The sequence below is a fragment of the Vanellus vanellus genome (assembly GCF_965231255.1).
Source record: "Vanellus vanellus genome assembly, chromosome: 5".
Lineage (NCBI taxonomy): Eukaryota > Metazoa > Chordata > Aves > Charadriiformes > Charadriidae > Vanellus > Vanellus vanellus.
This window is the reverse complement of record NC_138910.1, coordinates 76,601,467-76,625,142: the sequence shown is the minus strand read 5'-3', so window position 1 is coordinate 76,625,142 and position 23,676 is coordinate 76,601,467. Positions and strand designations below refer to the sequence as shown.

The following is a 23,676-nucleotide window of genomic DNA, read 5'->3' as shown; positions in this document are numbered from 1 at the left end:
ATGTGGTTTTAGATGAAAGGGGAGATATCCATCAACTTGTGCAGCCCCAAGACACTCACCATTCTGGGGCGCTCTGACCCAAACACTGCCTATTCCTGTCTGCTGATCCTTCAAGAGTACATGCAGAGAGTACATACACTTCCAAGTCACATTGGGTTTTCTTACTGACAACAATTATTTTGATAAAAGACAAAACAAAAGAACACAATCACTCTGAAAAACAGCTAACTTTTCCTACCCCCCCATCTTGCTGTAACATGAAATGTCAGTAATCCAAAAAGGAGATACTGCAGATTAATGAGGTTCTCCAGGACAGAAAAAAGGTTGAACACAATGTCAGACACTGCCAGTACAAAATAACAAGGGCAGGAACAAGCACAACGTGCAACAGAAATGTGCAGATGGGAAATCATTACATCCCACTTGTTAAAATACCTGTGTTGAGCAGTCCGGTGCTCAGCTTCACACTAAATCACTCAGGCAGCAGCCAGGGACAGGGTCTGAATTAGCATAAACCCCAAAGGGCACCACTGAGATCGAGCCAGAGATGTCTCTTTCAAACAAGTCTCTGTTCCCAGATTGCTCCCACAACTCCATTATATCTGGGAGTGTAAATTCTCTGAAATGTTTATGTCATAATTATGATTTTCCAACATTTACATAAAACTCTCATTTACAAGAAAAAACAGATGAAAGTCATCCACCACATGTTCAAGAATCCAGCTAGCAGATTTCTGCAGTTTCTTACATCACTTTCTTGCATACAGTGATAAAATCACTCATAAGTTATTTTTCCCACAATTGATTTCATGTGGTGCTGAAGCTCCAAATAAACCCTCTCATGAGGTCCAGGGGGGGATGTTGGAATCACCTACAGTCTGTAACTCTGACTGAGTTTATAAATCACAGCATATATCAAATTCCCCCACAAGGCTCCAGCAATCATCCTTTAGCCAACGGGACACTCAGGAAGGGCAGGTTCCTCAGCCCAGATCCAGAGCCCACCTAGGACCAAGAGAGGGCAGCCTGTCCTGCAGAGACAGCCAGCATGGGAGGAGCTCTCAAGGAAAGAAGCATGAGTCTCATTTCCTCACTGCAACCACATAGCATTAGCCTTGTTTCTTATAGCAATTAGCCTCACGGTGTCCATTTGGGGTGCATCTGTGCCCGTCTAATCCTGAGTCCTTTGGTCAGCCCTAACCAAGCTGGCCACTGAGTTCCAGGCTTCAAAGGTAGATAATTTCCCTCAGCTTCATAAAAACTGGGAGTCACGCAGAAGAATCATGTTCCCACTGCAGACAGGCTGAGAAGCTTGCCTGTTATTAGTTATCAGCACATCCACACGTGGAAAGGTAAAAGACAATCAGATACACTAGAAATCCAGCTATATTAATCTCACTGTTCAAGAAACTGCATGCTTTAAAGAGTGAGGTAATTTGCACCTTATAGGAGAGGAGTAAGGAAAGCAAGTTGCTGTATGTACTTTCAGAAGAGTATTTGAGAGGTACAGAGGCTAACTCCTGTGTGCCTGGGACTGGACTGCTCCAGGAAAAAGATCAATTCCCCCCTGGACACCAGGCTGAATCAGCTCCAGACACGAAGAGTTAAAGCAAGCAAAGACTGAGGTTGAATGCAGCCCAGGACAGAGCTGCAGTGCATCTGCTGTGTAGAGGGAGGGGAAGACAGGAGAGGGGGCTGTGCAGCAGGAAAAGTGCCTCTCTTCACCCTGAGGATGGGAGATCATGCTGTAACAGGCAGAGGTAATAGGGAAACAGTATGCTGCTTCTCCACTCTCGCTCCCGCCCCCATAAATCCACTCCATCGTAAAGACAACGCTGAGGCTCAGAAGTGGTGGGTTATTTTCAACTCTGCCACTAACCTCCTTTGCAATCCTGGACAGATTCTCCCCTGCTGATGGGGATTACCCTTAAATCAGAGCACCAGCTAGAGATGCAGGATCTCTCTGCACATTTATAAATAGCTCACCTACACATTTCACAGGAGGGCAAATGCCAGTAAGCAGCTTTAACGGCAGTCCCAGCACGAACAATAGCAGCAACAAAAACACTACCACCTTCCTCCAATGTGTCCTTATTTCCAACATCCATCATACTAATAAGGACAATTAAAACCTGGAAGAAGCCCCAGGACACTGACAATTAGTGACTGTAGGCCAGGCCTGTAGCATAGTCAAGGACCAGTAGTTACAAGTTGGTGAAACAGGCTGGGCAAGTCATAGGAACTGAGCACACAACTGGCACCTCTGGTCCCCACCTCATTCTCCACACAAGCCTGGACGGCATCTCACATGTTTTCTGCACCAGACTGCGGCCCTTCTCCTGCCCACTCAGCAGGCAGAGCTTTTAACTCGCCAAACAGTTTTGCACAGATCACAGTGTGGGAGAGAGGAGAGGTTTCAAGGCATAAATAAAACAAGCCCAACCTGGCCAGTGGAAGGAAAGTGATTTGTCACTATTAAATCACGTTAGGATCAGCATACTGTGGTCAGGACTCCCAGTGTTAGGGATGTGATGCAGATATGGGCTATGTCACTTGGCTGGACCCCATTAGGAGACAAACACCATAGCCACCACCTTCCCTGCATTGCACCACCAAGTGCAGCAAACATGTCCTCCACCCCTTAGCCCAGCCAAGGCCTACCCTTGAGTGTACAGATGAAATGATCAGTGATACACACCACAACAGCAGGAACTGACTGCTCTGCAGGTTGTGAGATGGCATGTCTTTCTTATGCCAGAGTTTCTGCCCCAAATCCTACAAGTCAGGAAGGCTTTGCTAGGTCATCTGATAAGCAACATCTCCAGCAGAACCAGCTCAGATGCTGCTACTTCCAACACTACTAAGAATTTAGCTGATTTTAAACAAATAAGTGTTAAATCATTCTGTTGTCCCTGCTTTTGCCCATTTGTCACTGTGAAAAAAGTGTAAAACACAGAAAATGTTTTCAGTCCTGCTGCACACAGAGCACCTTTTTTTCCACTGAGGTCTCTAGCTTTGACAGAATCAACCTCAAATTAAACAAGATCCAGCCTGGTCAGCAAAAGGGGACTCACTGCTGCAGGACAGGATTAATCACTGCTCAGTAACATTAGGATTTACAGACCAGTCAGAGCCCACAGCACCAGGCGCTGTACGGATGGAGTAAACAGTCCCTGCCCCATAGTTTTTTTAAAAGCAGCAGCCAGAGAAATGTAATAGGGAGAAGGAAAGGATGAGTTAATCATATCATTATACTTCCAGGTAGTGTCTGATGGAAATTGCCATCTCATAGTAGAGTGATTATTTGAGGATTGAGGGGAACAACAGTTTATTTCATGCTTTAGAGAAAAAGTATAGATGTACTTGTGAAAGCAGCACACAGGCAGCAGAGACTACAGCATTTGTGGACTGATGATGGCCTTGCACAGTGTAATGCAGCATTAAAAAACAAGGGAAGTTGTTGCTGCAGTATGGTAAAAGATCAAAGGCTGGGAGCACCCTAGGAGCGAAAGGAGTACCTGATAACAGGGTACAGTAACAGCAGTGAAACATGGGTGTGATTTAGCCCTGAAGCACCTTGCTGGTGAAGATAGAGAGCCTTCAGATGAGTCACTGACAGATCAAAAGCATTGTGAAAGGGACAACATGGCTGTGCGTGCCAGCAGGCAGATGAGGCAGGAAAAATCCAAGGCTTTAGGCTCTCACAGCCTTGAAGAACCTCTTGGTATTTCTGAAAACTTAAGCCTTGTGTTTGAACCAAAAACCATCACATGGTTCCACCTCCCCTGTAGTCCTATCTGCAGATCCCTAAGCACAGCACTGAGGCCTTCCTCTGGTACCGAACAGCTGCTGCTTCCCACCCCAGAGCCGAGTTTCAGTTTCAGTTCCCTTCAGTCTGCACTTAATAATCCCCATGAAATGACAGAATCTGTCCGAATGACAAATTGAGAAATCCTGTGCAAATACAACTGAAGCAATGGTAATGTTAAAAGAAATTTGAAAAGGTAAAGAGGTTCTTCCATCACAGCCACTCTGCCTATATACCCCCAGATTTTCAGTCAGGATAGTAGTTTTTACCTCTCCCACCTCCAAACTCCTGCATGGGGCTGCTGGTGACAAGCAGCTGCAGTGCTCTAGTGTAAAACCCTGGCAGCAGGAACATGACTTCAGGTTTCCACATCAGTGAGGGCAAACAAGGCGGTGTTTTGATCAGGAGGTAGGGGTGCCTCTTAAGAGCAGGAGAGGAGTTGTGGACCAGTCTTTATTATAAACCAGTTTTTTGTTCTGATTTAAGCCCAGCACCACACAGGCCTTCTGTTGACATGGAGCAGAGTAAAATAAAAAAATAAAAGGCACCAGATCTGTAAAACAGTTTCCATTCAGTGATTCTCTCCCTCGGCAGACTCCTTCCTACCTATTCTGTGTTTCATTAATTAGAGCTTAAAAAAATCCTCCAGCTTCACAGACTTGTTTCTCGAGCTTCAATGCAGAATTTAGACAATGAGAAACTGAAGAAACAGGTCTTGCTTTAAAGGTCAAAACCTAATTCAAAAGGAATCTGCACAGGGCAAAAAGCCAGCAAGGAGTTCTCTGTTGCTCTATCACATTGCACCACCTTTCAGCCTACACCAGGAAAACGCCAACTGCTTTTGTTCCTGGATATCAGATACACGCGCACTACAGAAAACAGCCTTCACCCTTAAGAGTACTGCATGTTACTGCAAGCACTGTCGCCACACCACACTGCCCTCAGCTAGACTGATGTAGTCTGTAAGTTGAGCATATCCTGTCAGCATTGGATTCACTGTACTGTTTCCTACCTGCCTAAATGGAGTCTACATGCTGTTCCCCTCTGCATCTCTCACTTGTTTGCATTGAATTCATACTCCTATTCCACAGCTCTACTGATTATAGTAAGACTGCAAAATCTGTAAACATTGGATTGGTATCACAACAGCCATGACACTCAAACACAGAGTGTCATACCACATCTCCCCTCCCTACAGTCTGTTAACTTCAGTGGCTCTGTATCACAGGATCAGAGGGACCCCTGAGAAAGGATCAGCAAGCAAGGCTGGAACAATTTGGAAACAAAATAAAAGCACCCAAAGGATACCCTGTAAAACTGTGCGGTGCCTTACAGACTTATTCAGTGTAGCAAGAAGATCTGAAGTTTCCATTTCAGGTTGTTTCACTTCTAAAATGTCACTGCACGAGTTTGTCCCTGCACAAACTGAGCTCTACAGTCTGCTCTTAGGTCAAGCTTTCTCAGCTAACTTGGCTGAAGGATAGAGTGAGCATTCAAGTGCCTGCCCCTGGGTGGGTCTCTCAGGGTGCCGCTGCAGCTTGACACTGAATATCCTGTTTGTATTGTTTCTCCCCTTAGCCAGCAGTTCAGCCAGGGCCACTCCACCATCAGAAATAATTCTGTCATTGCAGTTCATCTGATACTGAACTCCCATGTCAACACATCATTTATCTAAAATGAGAGTAAAGAACTGTAACCAACACAGGGAGAGAAATGATCTTTAAAAGAAGTGATTTTACCTACAACCACACACATTAAAAATGGATTAGTCATAACTGCAGGTTTTTTCAGGGCTCAGTTCCAAATCTGGTTCTACTGAATGGCTTCACTCTGCACTTCTGCATCTTAGTGCTTTCAGCTTGTTTTAAAGTTCAGCCTTAGCTTTCATTTTCCACAGCTTGTGAAGGAAGAATGAACAACTCCTTTGCAATTGTTTCATTTTCCAGCCCAGAGCTGTGGAGATGTGTTGTGAGACCCACGAGACGGTCTGAGTTGAAGAGCTGAAAACAAACCCATACAGTGAAGCAGAGGGAGCAGATCTGCTCAGCCCCTGGAGTCAGCTGTTCCCTCCTTTCAGTCGTGTTTCCCTTAACATACTGTTCCACTCTTTTCACGCTCACGTCATGCTGCTTCCATTCAAGGGAAACAGTATGAAACTTCATTTTTCTATTCAGGAGACCAGCGGGTACTCAGCTTCTGCTGCAGAAAAAATGGTCATGGTTCAGCTCCTGTTCCCTTTGGACACTAGAATAACAATAGGGACAGACTTGCTGGAGGAGGCAAGTCAATACCACGAGATCTGTTCACCCCTCTTCTTTCCCTTTCAGCCTCACCATGGTTTGTAGCAGTTGTAAAACTTAATACATGTTGAGGAGCTAATGATACCCCTCCATCCCCCTATAAGGCTTGTTAGATACCCATCTTAAAAGCATTGGATTAAAGCTAAATATTGTAATTATGATTACTAGTGTACATGAGTCCCAGCTTGAAACCAAGGTAAACTGTCTCTTTGCAAATCAATGCTGACAGCAGGCTTTGCCTTGGCGGTTACCCCAGTACAAATCTCCTTTCTAGCTGGCCAAAAGCTGTGAAGGCAGCAAAAACTTCTAGTGTAGACAAAGTCTCACAGTATGTCGCATGAATCTGTCAGCTGGTGCTTGTGAATAGAGTCTCACTGTTCTTGTTAAAATCTTTGGTTTGTGTGAAGCTGCACAGGTACCTGAGGAGTCAAATGCATCTTGTTATCTGTCCATTGCAACTGTTCTTTTCAGGGGGTTTACATAGTTCTTCACCACACAAATGCTTTTAACCCCTTTGCAAGAAGCAACCAAACATCATTCATCAATATCTACATATAAGAAATGTGATTTTCAATAATTCAGGGGGAATTGCACTATCTGGTCCCCAAGGCACTTTCTTAAAACCCACCTATTACACTTAGCTATAAACAAAGCAGAAGCAGGAAACTGGAAGAGACTGGGTGGGACAAGGAATAAAAGGAAGGAAGGAAGGAAGGAAGGAAGGAAGGAAGGAAAGATAAAGTAATTCCAGAAAACGTAGATTAATTATTCACAATACTATACAAAAGCTGGGCTCTGCGATATCTCAGATACTCTTTCTCCAGGTAGTAAAGAGTTCCTTTGCCCCAATAGCCAGCTATACTGAATAGCAAGATGTGCCTTGCCCATCCAAACCATAAGATTAGGGAAACCTTTGTACACATGTTCTTCTTGTCAGTGCTTGGTATGTTTAGGGGTACAGGGACAAGACATTTCTCATCAGCAAGTTACCTTCTTGTCTCCATTGGGTGATGAGATTTCCTGCAAGACTATACCATTTCCTTTTCTGCCTCTTCTGTTAATCTAATTAAAGTCTACAAAAAAAAAAAAAGCATTTACCCTGCAGCCTGTGAAGAGTGTTTCTGTTCATCTGGCAGGTAGGACAGAAGCTTCTTCCTATCATCATGAGATCCAACTATATTAGGTGCATAATCCCAAACCTAGTGAGAAGAAGAGCGTTCTTCCCTTCCAAATGAAGGAGCTGAGTTTCATACAGGCTCACACTCACTCCTCATTCATACAACTGCAGAGGAATTTCTTCCAGCTACTGTAACTCCAGTTTTCATATAACTCCTTCTGTTCTTATGTACCATATAGTGGTGAAGTCCTGTAATTAAATTTTGTCCTGATTTCCCATATTTAGTCATTATTTATAAAAGATTTATGAACAGTAAGTTTTAGCTCATACTAAACTTCCCTTGGAATTATATTCCTATAGTACTGCTAACAAAACATAAGAAAGATACTCTTTTATCCTGAGTAAAACATATAAATGAAATTAAAGATTTGGTGGCAACATAATAAACTTTACATTCCCTTCTATCAAAGTCTCTAAGTATGTATGTAACAATTGTGGCTGGAAAGGTACAACAAAGAGGGAAAAAAAATCAGGGTGTCAAAGGATGTTTTCCAATTACATCTGAGATTTTTGTTGGCATTCCCCAACAGCTGTAAACTTCAAGGGAAATCTTCAAGTTCAACAAGCCAGAGAGTCACCTCTTAGTTTGGCTGCATGTGTATGTTCCACCAGAACAATACAGCTGTCTCTGAGGGAAAATGCATTCACTGTTTAAATAGTGAGAGCACTGTAAACACAGGACTGTCTTTAAAACATCCTCATAAAGAAAAGCATAAAAGCCTTTTCAGTTAAAAAGAAAAATTAACCAAACGCTCCTACTGTAACATACCTGCAGAAGAAATTCTATTTTTAGGCTACCTGGCAACACCGTGGTCAACCCAAAAAGCCAGGTTCAACATCACAGCATGACCACTTACCAAAACAATAGTTTCTGTTCTCTTTTCTGTAACATAGGTGTTCCTTGTGTCCAGACATGCTTCAGGATACATATATGATGCATTCTGTAGAAAGCAACTACCTTCCATAAAGTAACGTGATCGAATAACTAGTGAACATGAGTCATATCAAACTGGCAACTACAGAGGCACAAACTCCAAGTTATCCAGAGGCAGATCTTGAGGATATTTGCTCCCCCCTTCAATTTCTTTCTTTGCATTGTCTCTTTGCACCTCCTGGTGCCCCATCAGGAAAGACTCACTGGCTCCTTTTCTTGTTAGACAAGTTTGTTGTGCTTCTCCCTGCAACTTTTCGTGAAGTGACAGTGCATGGAAAACATTCACAAAACAGGACTTCCAGGCTGAATAACTTCTAGAAAAAGATTCACCTATTCCTTCTGTAAGCTGGAATATACGATCTTGTCCTTTAAGCAGTCTCAAGAGAGATGCTGTCAGGGAAGTCTGTAAACTCTAACTTTAGGACCAGTACACCTCACTGTCGAAGTTATGTTGAGCTGCTGTGTCCAAGTGTTACCCTTACATATTGGTAAATTCAAATTCCCTTCAAACTTCTTTCAGGATAGCTGCACTATAGAGCACAGGTAACTTAATGGTAAAGCATTCTCTTCTTTCTTAGTCACCTGGGATTACAGTCAGTTCCTCCATTACTTTTGGTATGTTTTCATTAGTTAGCTCAGCACAATTTTACAGGAGCACTTCCTTGAAATAAACCTGAAAGCAATAATGACATCTAATAAAATATATTACTTTTTCCTACAAACTTTTCTTCCATTAGTAGGGGAAAATGATGCCAACTGACTTCATCAGGCTGTGAGGATTAAACCATTATTTATGCTTCAAAAATGAGAAAGTGTAATTTAAATGTTGGTCACGTGAGCAAGCAATGAGTCAATATTCAGCATATTAATTGAATTCATTTGAAGGGCTGGAATTTTTCTGAAGCCTGCCAAGCTTGAGCCATAACAGTTTATTTTATAACTGGAGATCAGCATGAATGAAAGACCTTCCTTTGATCCAGAAGCTGAAGTTGAGACTCATATGCACATTACCTCCATTCCACTGAATGTCAGCCTAAAGAAGAAAAAAAATAATCAGAGAGGAATGAGCAAGATTAAAGAGTCGTGATTGTCTTTTGAGTCAGTGTATAAGGAATATGAGACCACTGGTGGCATACTGCATTGTAAAAATTAACCTGAAACCTTGCCAGTCCAACAGACCAATCCATTGGTTTGTCTCTTTCTACAAACTCAGGAGCAGAGACAGACACTGAGCTCTTAAAGTTCATGTAGGGTAGACACCTAAATACTGTTGGGTGTCCCGTACACTTGACAGTTTCCTTTACACTGAACGTGATTTGTATCTAAGACTTCAGACAGCTGTTTTTAGATTCCTAACCCCAGTGTTTTCAGTGATGTCAGCCACTGTTAAGACAAAATAGCTTGCCAGAAAACACAAGCCTCCAAAAACATATATATTTGCAGATATCAGCACTGATCTTGACAAATCTTTTATCTGTTTCCTCTTTCCTCCTTTTCTCTGGACATTGAAAAGATATTGTTAAAACATGGTGATAAATTTTGCCAAGGAGATTGCCAAGAGATCCAGATCTACTGACCTTCGTACAGTAACAGAGTTCACTAAATGTGTTTAAGAAACATAGACGGTTTATTTTCTGCTTTGGACACGGGCAATTTTAATTTTTTTTTCTTTTGCTGATCACACTCTGCTTCGTTTTGTTTGGATTTGCATCTCTGTTTGCTGTATTATACGCCTAAAGAACACATTTCTGCAGAGAAATCATCTGCAGGCCCGAGGGCAACCCTGCGGTCAGTCAGTAACCTCTAGGTTATTCCTGTGAAGCACATCCTCCACTCAGGCAGGCCCAAAACGCTGCTGCTCACCTCCTCTGTCCCACGGCTCGCTGTCCGGCTGCCACCCACAACTGCAGGCAAGGTAGGAGCTTTCGGCACGGGCCAAGACTTCTTTTTGCCTTAAAACCCATCCTCATCACCTCAGAGGACACCTGCCCGAGCAGCTCCCTCCCTGCCCACCGACCCTAGCCCCCGCCGGCTTTCCCGCCTCGCCCAGCTCCCCCCAGGCCTGTTCGTGTTTCACTGTAACAGCCCAGCCACCGCCCCGGCGGGTCTTATTCACTAAGGAGAGCCGTGATTAAACCACCGGCAGGGCAGGAGGCCGACCCGGCCGCTGAGGCACCGCCAGGCCGCAGCCAGGCCCGACCCGGGGGTCCCGTTGCCCTGGCAACGCCGCTCCCCCTCACGTGACCCTCGCTGGCCACGCCTCCTGTTGCTACGGCGACGGCCGCTCCCTCGCATTCCCGCCCCCCGCTTCCCCTGCCAGTCCATTCATGCTCGCGCTGCTCCGCCTTCCCCCTCCTCACATGACGCGGGTCCGGCGTGCGCTCCCCAGCGGGGCTTCAGCCGCCGCTTCCGGGCTGAGGGCGGGGCGGAGCGTGGTGGGGGCGCGCGCGCGCGCGCGTGTGTGTGTGAGGGCGCGCGCGGGGAGCGGGGGGAGGGCGGGGGCGGCCGCCGCGGCGGCGGCTGAGGGGAGAGGCGCTGCCGTCAACATGGCGGCGGGCGGGGCGGGCAGCGCCTGAGCCCCGGCGCCCCGCTCGGTTCGTCGGTCCCCTCCTCTCCCCCGGCGCGGCCATGGAGAGCGAGGAGGAGCAGCACATGACCACGCTGCTCTGCATGGGCTTCTCGGACGCCGCCGCCATCCGCAAGGCCCTGCGCCTGGCCAAGAACGACATCAACGAGGCCGTGGCGCTGCTCACCAACGAGCGGCCCGGCCTCCACTACGGCGGCTACGAGCCCATGGAGAGCGGGCAGGGCCCGTCGGGCGGGCACGGCTCCCCCGCCGGCGGGCAGGGCCCCCGCGGCGGCGACGGGGACGGTAGCGGAGGAGGAGGAGGTGGTGGAGGAGGAGGCGGCGGAGGAGGCGGCTTCGACCCGCCGCCCGCCTACCACGAAGTGGTGGAGACCGAGGTGAGCCGCGGCCTGCCCCGGGCGGGCTGCCCCGGGGGCCGGACTCCGGTCAGCAGCGGGGCGAGTAGAGGAAGGGCCCCGGGAGCCCCCCCCCCCCTGCGGCGGGGGTGGCCGGCGGGCGGCGGGGGGGTGTCCCTGCGGGGGCCGGCTCCCCCCCTCACCCCGCGGGCCGGGGGCTGCGCTTCCACCGCGTTCCCCTTCCCGGCCAGCGCTGCAAGGTGAAGAGCACCCGGGCTTCTCCTTGGCATTCTAGGAATGTGTGGCTACCGTAGGACTTTCCCCCCCGCCCCTCCTCTCCCCCCTCTCCCCCCTCTCCCCCCTCATGCCTTCTTGCATAATCCGAGTGATTAATGACTGTCAATTTTTTCGACTGTTTGCACAATGTGAAGGAAAGTGCAATCGGGGTATTACTTTGCGCAGTTTTATTTGGGTAAGCTAAGCTAAGTTCAGAAGTAGAAATACAGTGAGTTCAGATATTTTCAAAACAAAGGCTTTAACTCATAAATTATAGCTGTGTTTGAAAACGGCCCTGAAGTAGATAGAAGTGCTGGAGAACGCCAGCCTTTCCCAGTTTCTCTCCTTCCTCCTTGTCTGCCTTTTTCTCTTTTCTCTTCCATCTTCTTCCAGAACTCTGAACTCAGCCAGCATATATGCTCATGGCACTTTTCCTGCTGCCTGGAACAGTCTTATAGCGCTTACCTGTAAAGCCTTCTCCTCCTTCAGGTCTTTTTTCCAAAACTTCTCAGAGTGCTCGTATGAAAAGAGCTAATTAATAGTGTCCAGACTATGGAACCTATGGGGATGAGGACAGAACAACAGCCCTGCGGTGTGGTACCAAATGGCCACCTTGCATAGCCTCTGTCCTAAGAGGCCAATGGCAGATGCCTAAGCACGTGAATAAAATGATGTGTGTGTATGTATCTCTAAGAATGTATATGGACAATACATGCACATATCTTCTTGTACATCGCTAAACTTGCACAGATCATCTGCATCCATGGTCTCAAGTATACCAAAGTCCGGTCTTGCAGAATAAAGATGCGTGATCCTGTTTACTGAATTAACTGGGTTAGATCCTTAGCTCGTATAAGCTGATGATGTATGCTTGTGGAGTAAGGTGATCTGTGGGACAGCATGCGTGCTGGGCAGAAGAGGAGTCGCTGTTTAATTTCACTGATTGAAGCAATAGGGAACTGGTTTCTAACTTTTGCTTTGAACGTTTGGGAGTGAATGAGAGTTCTGCCTGTTTGCGTTCAGATCTCTGTAGCCATCAAGTGAGTGGATTTTCCTATCAGATATAGTTACGGTTGGGACAATCTGGGTTGTCAGTGTGACATTTCAAGAGAAGCTGTCAGTGTAAACTTCAGAGAAGCACTTTTCCCCCCCCCCCCCCGTTCCTATTACAAACGACACTTTGACAACTCTGACTAAGAGGATTTTTTCCCCTGTTATTTCAGCTTGTGTGTTTGATCAAACTTACTTACGCATTGTAGTTTCCTTTGCCATTCATGTTCATGTTTGCTTTGACTTGTGTTCTTGTTAACCCGCAGGAGGGAAACCAAAACATTTCAATATAGGCAAATGACTGTGAATCCACAAAGTAGGCGTTTCAGAAGGATTGGAGTATCTTGCTACATGAAACTGTATAAATTCAGGCCTCAATTTAGTAATTGGATTCATTTGCATGAGCATCAGTCAACTCCTGCATGTGTATGCAAAACAATATTTTTGTAACACAAGAGTTATACCTGTAAAAATCTGAAGACTTGGAATTGTTGCCTGTACTTATTTCTCTAATATCACAGTACAACTTAAGAGCTTTTGACATATATAATTTTTCCCCCTTTTATCACATGTGATCAGTTCTTGGTTTTTTAATTCTTCAACTGGAATCTAGAACTACATTTAATAAACTACAGCTATTATTTAGGTGGTTCATCAGTAAGTAGTTTTCAGCACAAGCTTATGGCATATGAAGCTGTACAGAAAGCCATTGCACAAATAGCTATATTATTCATTGTAGTCACATACATTATGTTGAAACATATTGTACCCCATTCTACCTTGTGATAATTCAGATGTTATCTTGCTTATCTTCCTCTCAGTGTGATCTCTCTTTCTAACAGCTCTTAGAGTGTGTATTCCTCCTTGTCCTCATAATACCAGTTTGAACTTTTATTTAGGGGGGAGGTAGTGGTATGTTAGATTTTTGGTTTCATTTTTGGATTTTATGTATGGGCAATGTACATGAACATATAAATCAAAAGAGCACAATTATTAGAAATGTTCCCCCCAAAAAAAAATTTCCGGTCTAGTAATCTTCTTCATGAACAAAAGTTAGAATTAGATTTATTTTTTTTTTAATTTAAAAATAAGAAAGCTTTAGCCATTCTCAAAGACGTGTGTGTAACAGGTCTGTACTTTGTATTTACATTCTTTTTTTGGCTGAGTACAGTTTACCATGCATATAAGAACAGATTTATGAACGATTAAACACTTACATTTTCCCTAATCAGTAATGAATCCATTATGTTTGCATATGCTTATTTGGTTTCTATTACATAATGTTAGAATCTGTTCTGCTCAGTAAGCATGTTGATCAAAGCAAGGCTTGTCTGTTGGTTTTCTTTGAGAATAGCACAGCAACCAGATACATATACTAGTAAAAACATGTTTTCTTTCTCTAGATAAGATAGTAAAACCAGTGTGAATCCTCTCTCAGGGGTCCAGACTGCTGGTCTTCAGGGGTGTCTGGAAGTGTTATAGAAGCCTAAATTTGGAATAACTGGCCCAGAAGCAAGATAGCTGCTATGAGCTGTCTCAACACACGCTCGATGCTTTATTTGTGAGACTTGAGCTGAAGACATACGTAAATCCATTTTCACGGGGGCTGAAACTTTAGTTTCAGCAGGTTAATATCTTCCAAAGAGCATAGAGTTGATTCAGTTTTACATTAATAGCTGTGGTGTGCCTCTGGAGTTGATGCTGTTAGCATGACCATGCTTAACTCATTAAAAGAAAAAGGACCAGACAAATTTGGAAATGCGAAGGTGGCTTTCACATTCGATTGTCTTCCTGAAAAATCTGGAAGTTCAGCTTTAGGTTTACAGTTGGTTTGGAGTTTTACCCTGTCTAGTGCCAAACCACTTTGATAGTCTGAGATCACCTGCTTTTGCAAGAAATATCTTTGCCTCTTTGACATAACTAATGTTTATGTCTGTCAACCGAAGTAAATCTCGTAAGTGCATTTTGGCAAGAATCTGGGATTTCTGTGTTTATTCCTTAGACAACATACAGATTTTTATGGTGCAGTTCTTTGCCGAGTGGGGGGTGTGGAAGGATGGTATACTCATCTTTTCGTATGACTGACAGATAAGATGTCTTATGAACTGCTGCTAAATCCTTATAATTTAAGATAAGACTATAAATGGATATGATGACAATGTCTGTCAGTCTGTCCATGAATTGCATGAGAGGCACAAGTGCTGACTTTTATGAGGTGAGGGGGAATGGGATGGAGAAGAGCAGGCCAAGTGAACAGGGGGATTGTGAACAGAGAACCTAAAATTGCAGTAAGGGGTAGGAACTCACTTAGACTTACTGAACATATAACAAAGGTTTGTATAACCTTTACTAAAATTATCTTGATTTGTTTTTAAACAGCTTCTGAGAGTCATTACTATGACCTTTTGGGTAAATTGTGATTAACGGATTATATTACCTTCTAGCTATTCCTGTCTCCTTTAGCATGTGCTCTTTTGATTTATTTTTTTTTTTAGTTGAACTGAATCAAAAGCTCATATACGCCGGATTTTACTAGATAAGGTTTATAATAAAACTTGTCCAAGATAGCTTTTAGAGATGCTGTTTGACTTCAAAAGAAGGGGATTTTATAAAAGAAACAAGCCAGCGACTGTAGTGAGTAACAGTGCCAGAAACATTCTCACTAGTCATGCTGCAGAACTGTTGTGTTCAAAACCCTATCTCTCCTCATTATTAGAGCTCAGTACTGAAAGTAGATCTGCCACAGATGTGCTGCATCACAGTGGGTGTGTAACTTGCCCTCTGTTTTAGCTTCTAGTGTGTAAAATGGGGATAATGGTGTGTTCTTTATTAGGAGTACCATGGACATCAGGCTTGGGAAATTCTTTGATCCTGGAATGGAAGTAGCTGTATTTAAATACCCCCCCAAAAAAATGTATTTAGCCTTCAAGCAAATTAGATGGATTTCACACTACGATTTTATAAATTTAAAGTCAGTCTCCTGTTTTGTAAGTAGTGTTGAGCTTTGCAAAAGGGAATATTTCTGGCATTCTCATGTGGAAGTTTTACAGTGTGGCTTGTCTAGGAATTGGCCTCATAAAACAATTAAGCAATCAAATAAAGCTCTGTGGTGGATTCTGGCATTGCATCCCTGGCTGGATGCCATCAGAATGTCAAGTGGCATTAGTATTTTAGCACTCCTGGTTTTCGGCATCACTGTTTTCAAAAATTAGTGGTCCTGGTGTAGAACCTCTGTTTAGATTCTGGTTACACTAGTGCTTTCTTGGATTTTGAAAGAAAATATCTTGGTTTTCATTCTCGATATAATGCAGACTAATAGAGATGCTACATGAAATTAGAGAAAATAGGGGTAATACTGGGAGGTGCAGTTGGTTAATTTTAAAAGTAAGCTTTGTTTTGAATAATTTATAAACCCATTATCATGTAATGTGATTGTCAGAGTAATTTTCGGATTCAGACTAGCAGGTTATAATTACTGGTTCATCAGTGAAGGTGATGTCTGTTGGGTCAGTGGAGGTAGGAGATGGCTCTGTAGCCAACTTCTCAGCTGGGCAGGAAGTGTCTTTGATATAATGTTCTCGGGAGGCATTTTCTGGTCATCTTCCCAGTTTACAGTGCTACTCTGTGGCAGCTGTTTAATAAGGAAGTGAAATACTGAGGAAGAACGAGAATAAAAACAAATTAGCCAGTGTTAGAAGTTAATTCCAGCAAATCATTTGGATTGCTCTTGGATTAAGGAACAGTAGTTCTTTGTATGAGGAGGGCAAAGATGGAAAGGAAGTGCCTGTTTCTTTTTTATGCTCTTACTTTGAAAAAAAAACCATGTATTTGTGCTGCCGTAGGAATAGCCTTTGGTGTGTATGTTTCAGCTATGCTTCATGGGCCAAATTAAAATAAATTTAAAAAAGCTAATGTACACAATGTTTCTTGCCACTTGATCTTCCCTGCTCACTACTTTACAGCAGTTCTGACTCCTCTTGTTCTGATGCCCAGCAGAACAGTCTCAAGAGGCATTTAAAGATTTTTCCTATTAGTTAATCACAATTTTGTAACAATACATTGTAGAATCAGAATTCAAACTCATCGTCATTTGCTTTGTCAGTTCTGCTTTCTGTCTCACTATACGTCAGTATGCATCCGTAGAACAGAAGTATAGATGAGTGTTTAGCAGTGTCACTAAAATGTTATAATAAATACTTTATCTAGTGTTTCTGCAGCACTTCTCTATTAATGCCTGGTGTTTTGGCAAAGAGAGGTAGAAGTATTGACTTAGTTTTAGGTACTGAAATGCTAAGCATTTGTGATTCATTGTTTATTGTATTAAAGCACGATGTTTATCAGATACTACACAAAGTTGTTTTGAGTTACTTGGAAATAAGCATGGGGTTTTGTGCTTATGAAAACTCAAGGGTTGGGAGGAATAATGGTATCAACTTAGAGTCTAGCTGTTTGTAGTTACGCTAACGGAATAAGTTTTTTTAATATAACCGCAGACAATACTGAAAACACGTGCAAGATAAGTGTGTTTTCCTTGGTTCCCTATGAATGGCATTCTTAACAGTGCTTTCCATGACCTCTCCCTGGCCTAAAAGTAGTTATCAAACTTTAAAATACATTGCCAAAAGTGGTTGTAGTCTCAGATTTCACTGTAGTGGAATCTACTGTTATAGTAGCATTAAAGGGCAAAGATTAAATTTTGTTAAGGTAAATGAATCTTTTAGTTCAAATGTGATTTTTACAGAGCCTCATTTATTTTGTTTTGCTGTAATGCGTAGTACTGTGTTTATCTCTGAACGACTAGGCAAGTACATTGGGGAATACTGCTTAGTAGCATCACACCATCACCCTAGAAATCAGGGAGACCAGTACAAGCAATGTTTTTAGAAAATCCTAGTTAATTTCTAGCTTTACTGAATTTATTTTTATTTTTAAATTCATATTGTGCTCTTACTCCCAGTCTTATACAGTTTTTGATTGTGAGAGATGGGGGAAGGAGGGGAAGTCATAGGATTTTTGTAATTGCTTTGTTATAATCCCTTACAACTGTGAGGAAGGGTTTAGTTTAATCATGCATTTTTGATAGTGCACTTGTACTACTCTTAGTTAAGGTCAGCGTCCAAAACTTTACGGGAGAACTTTCACAAAATAAATGAGAATTTTCTTAGGATGTCTTTATGGTGAGGTGATAGTCCAATCCGCTTCAGTTAGGTACAGTCTGTAACATAGGACTTATTTTCCTTTAGTGATAGACTGGTATCATTCCCATATACTAACATGATTAAATACTCATTTTTTCTTATGACAAGGACTACATTTGCTTGTGTAAAGTAGTGCATAGTGAAAACTTGAACTAAAGAGCGTAATTTCTACACAAAAAGAATAAAACATCCATATATCTCCCCAACTAGCTTACTTTCTCTTAGTAGAACATAAATAACAAAAAGCATTCCTATCTATTTCTGTACTCAGAAACTTTGCATATGGGTATTTTCCTTCAGTTTTGTTCCCTCATCTGCCACTTAACATGAGTTTAAAGAAGCTCTTTAGCCTCCTGGAGTATCAGTTTATAAAAAGCAAGTAGGTTACAGGTATGAAAATGTAACTTTTTTAAACATTCAGTACCTCATGCTTAGTGTGTTCAAGTATAAGTGCAAGGTGGTAGCTTTGATTTATTTGAAAGCCTTTAAATTCCTACCCCTGTGCTTCAGTTCTAGGTAACAGAATGTCCTCCTTTTAGGAGTTAATTAAAAGGAAAGAGAGTTGATATCCAGGCGTGAAAGTAAAAGCTGCTTTAATCAGTAGTCTGGCAGATAGGGGGACTGTCAAGTCATGACTTCAGTATTCATATCTTCTCCCACAAATTGATGGACATAATAGATGAGAGGACAGAGAAATGCTCTGTCTGTTTTTATGGGTATTTGATATATTTCTCTTACTTTGCCTCTACCTGAGCATCTTGCAGTGCTTTGCAAACACTGGTGAATGGTGCATCAGCATGCTGTGGCATAGGGGCGGATCACTGTAGACACTTTACAGCTGAGGAAGCTGAAGCACTGAAAAACTTATTTCCTCATTATTGCTTAGTATGTCTGTGATAAAAACTGAAAGGTGGACCTAGAATTTTTGGCTTCTAATTCTGGCTTTAAGCATTTTTTTCATTACTGCTTCTCGGAGCAACTGTATTTGGTCCTGTTTGTAGGTACACAGTAGCAAAATACGGTTTCTTTGTTTTTTAACAAAACAGTGAAGCATCAAAAATGTGTTTTCTAGGCTATAAAATGGTGGTCATTTTCTGAAAATCACTTGCTGGAGAGGCATGAGAGTGAAGGGAACTGCTTGATCTGCTGGTATCTTAGAAAACCTGATCCTTTTGCTTGTTGAAAGAAACATGACTTTGGGGTTCTGTTTTGTAAGTTATACTACATTCAAGAGTACATAATGTGATAAATTCTGCCGGTAGCCTTCTATCAAAATGAAATTAACAAATTTAAGTTTTAATTTGACTGTAATTTCATTACTAAGACTGCCAATTAGCATCAAAACGCTTTCTTAAACTCCTTGTTATTTTATGTAAAGTGACTGGTATGGTAAACATCACTGGCTTTAGTTAAATAGTGTTTGAGTTAATTAGCTGAATACTGCAAGAATACATTTTGAAGCTTTGAACTGTGACCTTTTGGCAATTAAAGTTAATTTATATTTCACTTTGTGTGTGAAGGCTAATCTTTGTTCTGTGTTAATCTTCCATGGAAAGTTTTATACTACAGGCTTGCACAATGCTTTATTGATCAGACATTTAACAATTTTTGTTTATTCAGCCTTGTAACCATCTCTGGGAGGTGCCAGGTCCCCAGAGTGAGAATCTTGAATCAGTGCTCGAGACTGTTCATGTGAGGATATTTCTGTTGGGAACCTGTGTGTGTATGTTTGGACATAACTGCATTTTCAGACCGTGAAAATAAACCAAGAGTCAAGAATGGGGGAATCTTCAGTGCTTTTATATAATAAGAGATATCAGAAGGCATGGAAAATTATGTTAAAGGTCTACCTCCAAATGTTTTTTGGTCTCAAAACTGCCAAAGGGGGAAGAGTCACAGAATGTGTGATGTGCACTATGATTTTCTATTTCAGAAAACAGTTGATTCTTACAGACTTTTAGATAGTTTATCTTTGGATGACTTGTTGACTGTCAGAAATAGGTTTTTTTCTTTTGCTCTTTATTCTTCTTTTGTTGGAGAATATCCCTACAAATCCTTAACGTGTCAGGTGCTAGTCCAGTATTAAGTCTGTTCAGCCAGAATTGCATAGCCCTGACTTAGGTCATCAACAACTCACAGCCACCATTCTTAAGTCTTATATTTGAGGGGAGGGAAGTAATTTCTATATATATTTAAAAAAAAACCCCAAACCCACAAACATGTAGTTCCCCCAGAGAAGAGACCCAGAAAACCACTGTTGGGGAGGCTGACGTAGCCTTGTGTATTATTTACTTTTATGTATAGCGTACTCTTTCTATAAAAGCTTTTATTTCGCCTGCGGACCTGTGTCAGTAGAGTCTGTAGTGACAATTCCTCGTGCCTCAGTCACGATGTATTAATTGTGGCTACCTGTTCAGAGCTGTGTTGCATTTGTGAATGTCAGCAGAGCAGGTAGGATCTTCAGCCTGTGCTGGTTAGCGAGCCAACATAACATTACGAAAGAGCTGAGCTGGTGTTGCACCTTGCTAGAGCAGCTGCTAGCTGCTATTAATAAACCCCTCGCTTTAAAGAGTAGTACACAATCGATTTAAAAGTTGGATGGTGAATGGTTTGGGGCGTTTCTTGTGTGGAAGGGCACTAATTATGAAAGAGTAGCAATAAGTCTTTAAAGAGACTCTCACTCATACTAGATATGTTTTAAGAAATGAGACTGAGTCTGTGGTAATACAAACTGAACTTAGTGGTAATCTCCAAAAAGTGCATGGTATTAAATTTATTAATGCTTTGATGGGGAATTTGAGTTTTAAACTACCTGGGCATTTATTTGAGACTGTTGCAAGTTTCACGGTAGCTGTGAAGCTATTTGTATGTGATGTGTTCCAAAATTAATAAATAATTAAACTTGATACTTTCTGGGCAGGTTTTTAATTGCAGAAGACCGACAAGCAAGAAGACTTGTTGTCTCTAGTGGCATGTGCCAAAGATGTGTTCCTTCAATGCAAATAGTTCCCATTGTTATCAGGGCAATATTCCCAGTACTGCACTCATTATTTCTTCTGTAAAAAAAAAAAACATCTTTTTACGACGTTGGTAGACTCAATCCAGCAATAGGCCAAATGTGTCCTTAGTGTAATTTATGATAATGTCCTTATTTGAGGGAGCTGAGTGTACAGTGAAGAACATGTGTTATTTCACTCATTCCTTATGAATTCCCGTATTATGGACACTGACAATCACTTGTGTGGAAAGAGGTAAATAAAGAGCAACATTGCTTAGATGCAGGTGGGGAGGCAGAACGATAAGGGGGGTTTTTCAGCAGCAGTTGAAGGTCAGCACTGCCATTAGCCTGTGCCTCTTAAACTATCCATTGCTAACACTACTTTTATTTAACGTTGACACTTTCCTCCAGGGAATGGAGCAACCAGAGCTCAGTTACTGTAATCATTTGTTGAAACGTTGCTTTCCTTTGCTACTGAACTGAAATTGCTGAACACCTAGCATTTAGGTGTTTTTATTATACTCGGTCTACTTTTATTAGACTAATGATTGTATCCCCTACTGTTACTGCAAGGGCTTTCTTTATAACTGCACATTTATTTTCTACAGGAAATGTTTTTTTGTTGTTGTTGTTCTGGGTGAGTGTCCTTTACAAAAGCTGTAAACTTAACTGTTGTTTGTTTAATCAATACAACAGAATATTTCCTAGAAAACTTTTGCTTTAAAAGCTTTCAGTGTCTTTTCATTTAGACCTTCAAATATGTCCAAAAGTCGAAGTATTTAAACAGGGCATGATTTCCTAGATGTGAATTACATTAGACTTCCATGCACAGTACTGGATCAGATGACTACAGTTTCAGGAGTTGATATTCGGGTCTGTTAAAGTACAACTTCCCATAATGACAAACTTGTTTGGTAGAGGGTTGGAGAAAGGTGGCAAGTTATTTCCCAAACACTGACATGTTTTTTTTCTTGAACACTATTTTGTGTTCCATTTCTGTAAATTTCACTGCTGCTCTCTAGAACCTGTTAGTAAGTCCAGCTGCTGTGTGCTATCGTCACCTGCACTTGGCTTAATATTTTTGAATCATTATGAAAGTTAATATGACACACTTACTTTTTAATAAACAGGTCTAATCCTGCAAATAGCCAGGGCAGTGAGAGAGCTGGAAGCGTGCTTGTCTGCATGCATTGATTCCATTCTTTATATCCCCATGTCCTCCCGAGTTCAGTTCTTTCATTTGCTTTATTCCTTTTTATTTGTTCCGTTCACTTTTCTGAAACTTTTTTTTTCACTCTTGAATGTTTTTCCTGCTTGTCCTTCCTCCCAGTGGGTCCCTGGCTTCTCTCTTGGGGATCGTTTTACCATCACTGAACTTGTTTTTTCCTCTGTCTCTGACAGTTGCTCCTGGTTGCGGCCAGGCCTGATCCAGACATTCTGTCTTTGCTCCTGCTTGAGTTGTCTGCGCTTGCGAAGGCAGGAAAAGTTAGTCCATGTGATCTCTTTGATGTATTGGGTAGCTAGGATCTATGTGAGGTTAAAAAATAAATAAAAGAAAATAAATGGATAACTTGTCTACTCTTTCATTTGGCGCTACTGAGGCAGTTACGTCATGTGGCACTCAGCACATAACATGGGGCTAATTTTGTGTTCTGCCGGTACACATCAATAGCTGCTGTTTAGTGGCACTAGCAAGGAAAACTAAAGCTTAGCTGCAGACGTCTGCTTGCTTTTCCCTGTTTGCCTTCCAGAACGTTTTCCAGTAACTCATTTTGACTTCAGGAGAAGGACAATTATTGTTTCTTTGTTGGACAACTATATTTGAGATGTAAATTTTTCTTCAGATTATTAGCTAGTAAAAAAAAATGCACTGTATAGTGTCTTTTGTTTCTTAATGTGATGGGGTGAGAGGGTGATGAAATTGGCCTCCCTTAGAATAAACTATTCCATATTCTACAGCAGTTGTTGGGCAGAGGATTAATATGCAGATCTATGAAGATCAAGGATTGTACTCTGCAGTCTCACAGGGACTGGAAGTACTTATCACTTGGCTCTAGGATCTGATATTCTAAGGAACAAGATTTGCCACTTAAATAGGCAATTAGTTAGCAATTAGTTATGTAAACATAGTTGTTATCACTTACACGAAATACATAAAGGTATGTAATCCCTGCAATTCAAATTGAAATATTAAGTTCTGCTTTGAAAAACACAAGCAGCCTCAGGGTTGTTGAGAATTTGACATGCTTGTTACGAGCACAGCAGCTTTTTCTGAAGCTACTAAATCCTTTAAAGTGTCTAGGAGACAGAGATAAAAGTTGTTTCACTTGGACTTCCTTTTTATTCACAGAAAAATGATGAAAATGGGAATTGCTCCGGTGAAGGTATTGAGTTTCCAACAACTAACTTGTATGAACTGGAGAGCAGAGTTTTAACAGATCACTGGTCCATACCCTATAAGCGGGAAGAGTCTCTAGGCAAGTGCCTGATTGCATCTACCTACCTAGCAAGACTAGGTAAGTTCTCTTTCTACCCATATAAAGATTATCTGTTCAAAGGATTCAGTTACGTCTTTCATATTAATCTTGCAGTTGTTTACTTACCACCCTGCAGAATGATCACATCTCTGTGAAAGTGGTTAACAGTGAACAGTTCTACCCAATGCTGTAAAAAGAATGTCGGTCTCTTTTTTTTTTTTTTTCCCCTCTAAAGTTATTTGTTTACTTAAGCTTTTTTTTTAAAAATGGAGCACATGTTTCTTTATGTTCTGATGATTGTAGGAATTACTGTTTTTCAAAGCTGAATTACTGACTCTTTTTTTCATTGTGCTGGTTATTTTCCATTCGTAAAAACAAGCTGTCATCTAAATCCACACTGTACCACGCTTGTATAACTGGTTGTTTTTCCCTAGTGAAATGCTTATACTGCATTAGACCTGAATTTGACTTTTCTGTATTCAGTACTTTGGCTGGGGTTAAGAGTGTTATGGAGGGATCATGCCCATCAACTGGTA

At 42.0% G+C, this 23,676-nt stretch overlaps 1 protein-coding gene across 1 annotated transcript in view; it reads left to right on the top strand.

Moving 5' to 3' along the window:
• Positions 1–10,771: 10,771 nt before the first annotated feature.
• The window catches only part of USP24 (ubiquitin specific peptidase 24), a 65,169-nt gene continuing 52,264 nt past the window's right edge, over positions 10,772–23,676 (top strand). The window contains exons 1-2 of the mRNA XM_082483401.1: positions 10,772–11,183; positions 23,014–23,179. Of these exons, the coding sequence (XP_082339527.1) occupies positions 10,848–11,183; positions 23,014–23,179 (502 nt within the window). The 5' untranslated portion in view covers positions 10,772–10,847. The remainder of the gene's footprint in view (positions 11,184–23,013; positions 23,180–23,676) is intronic.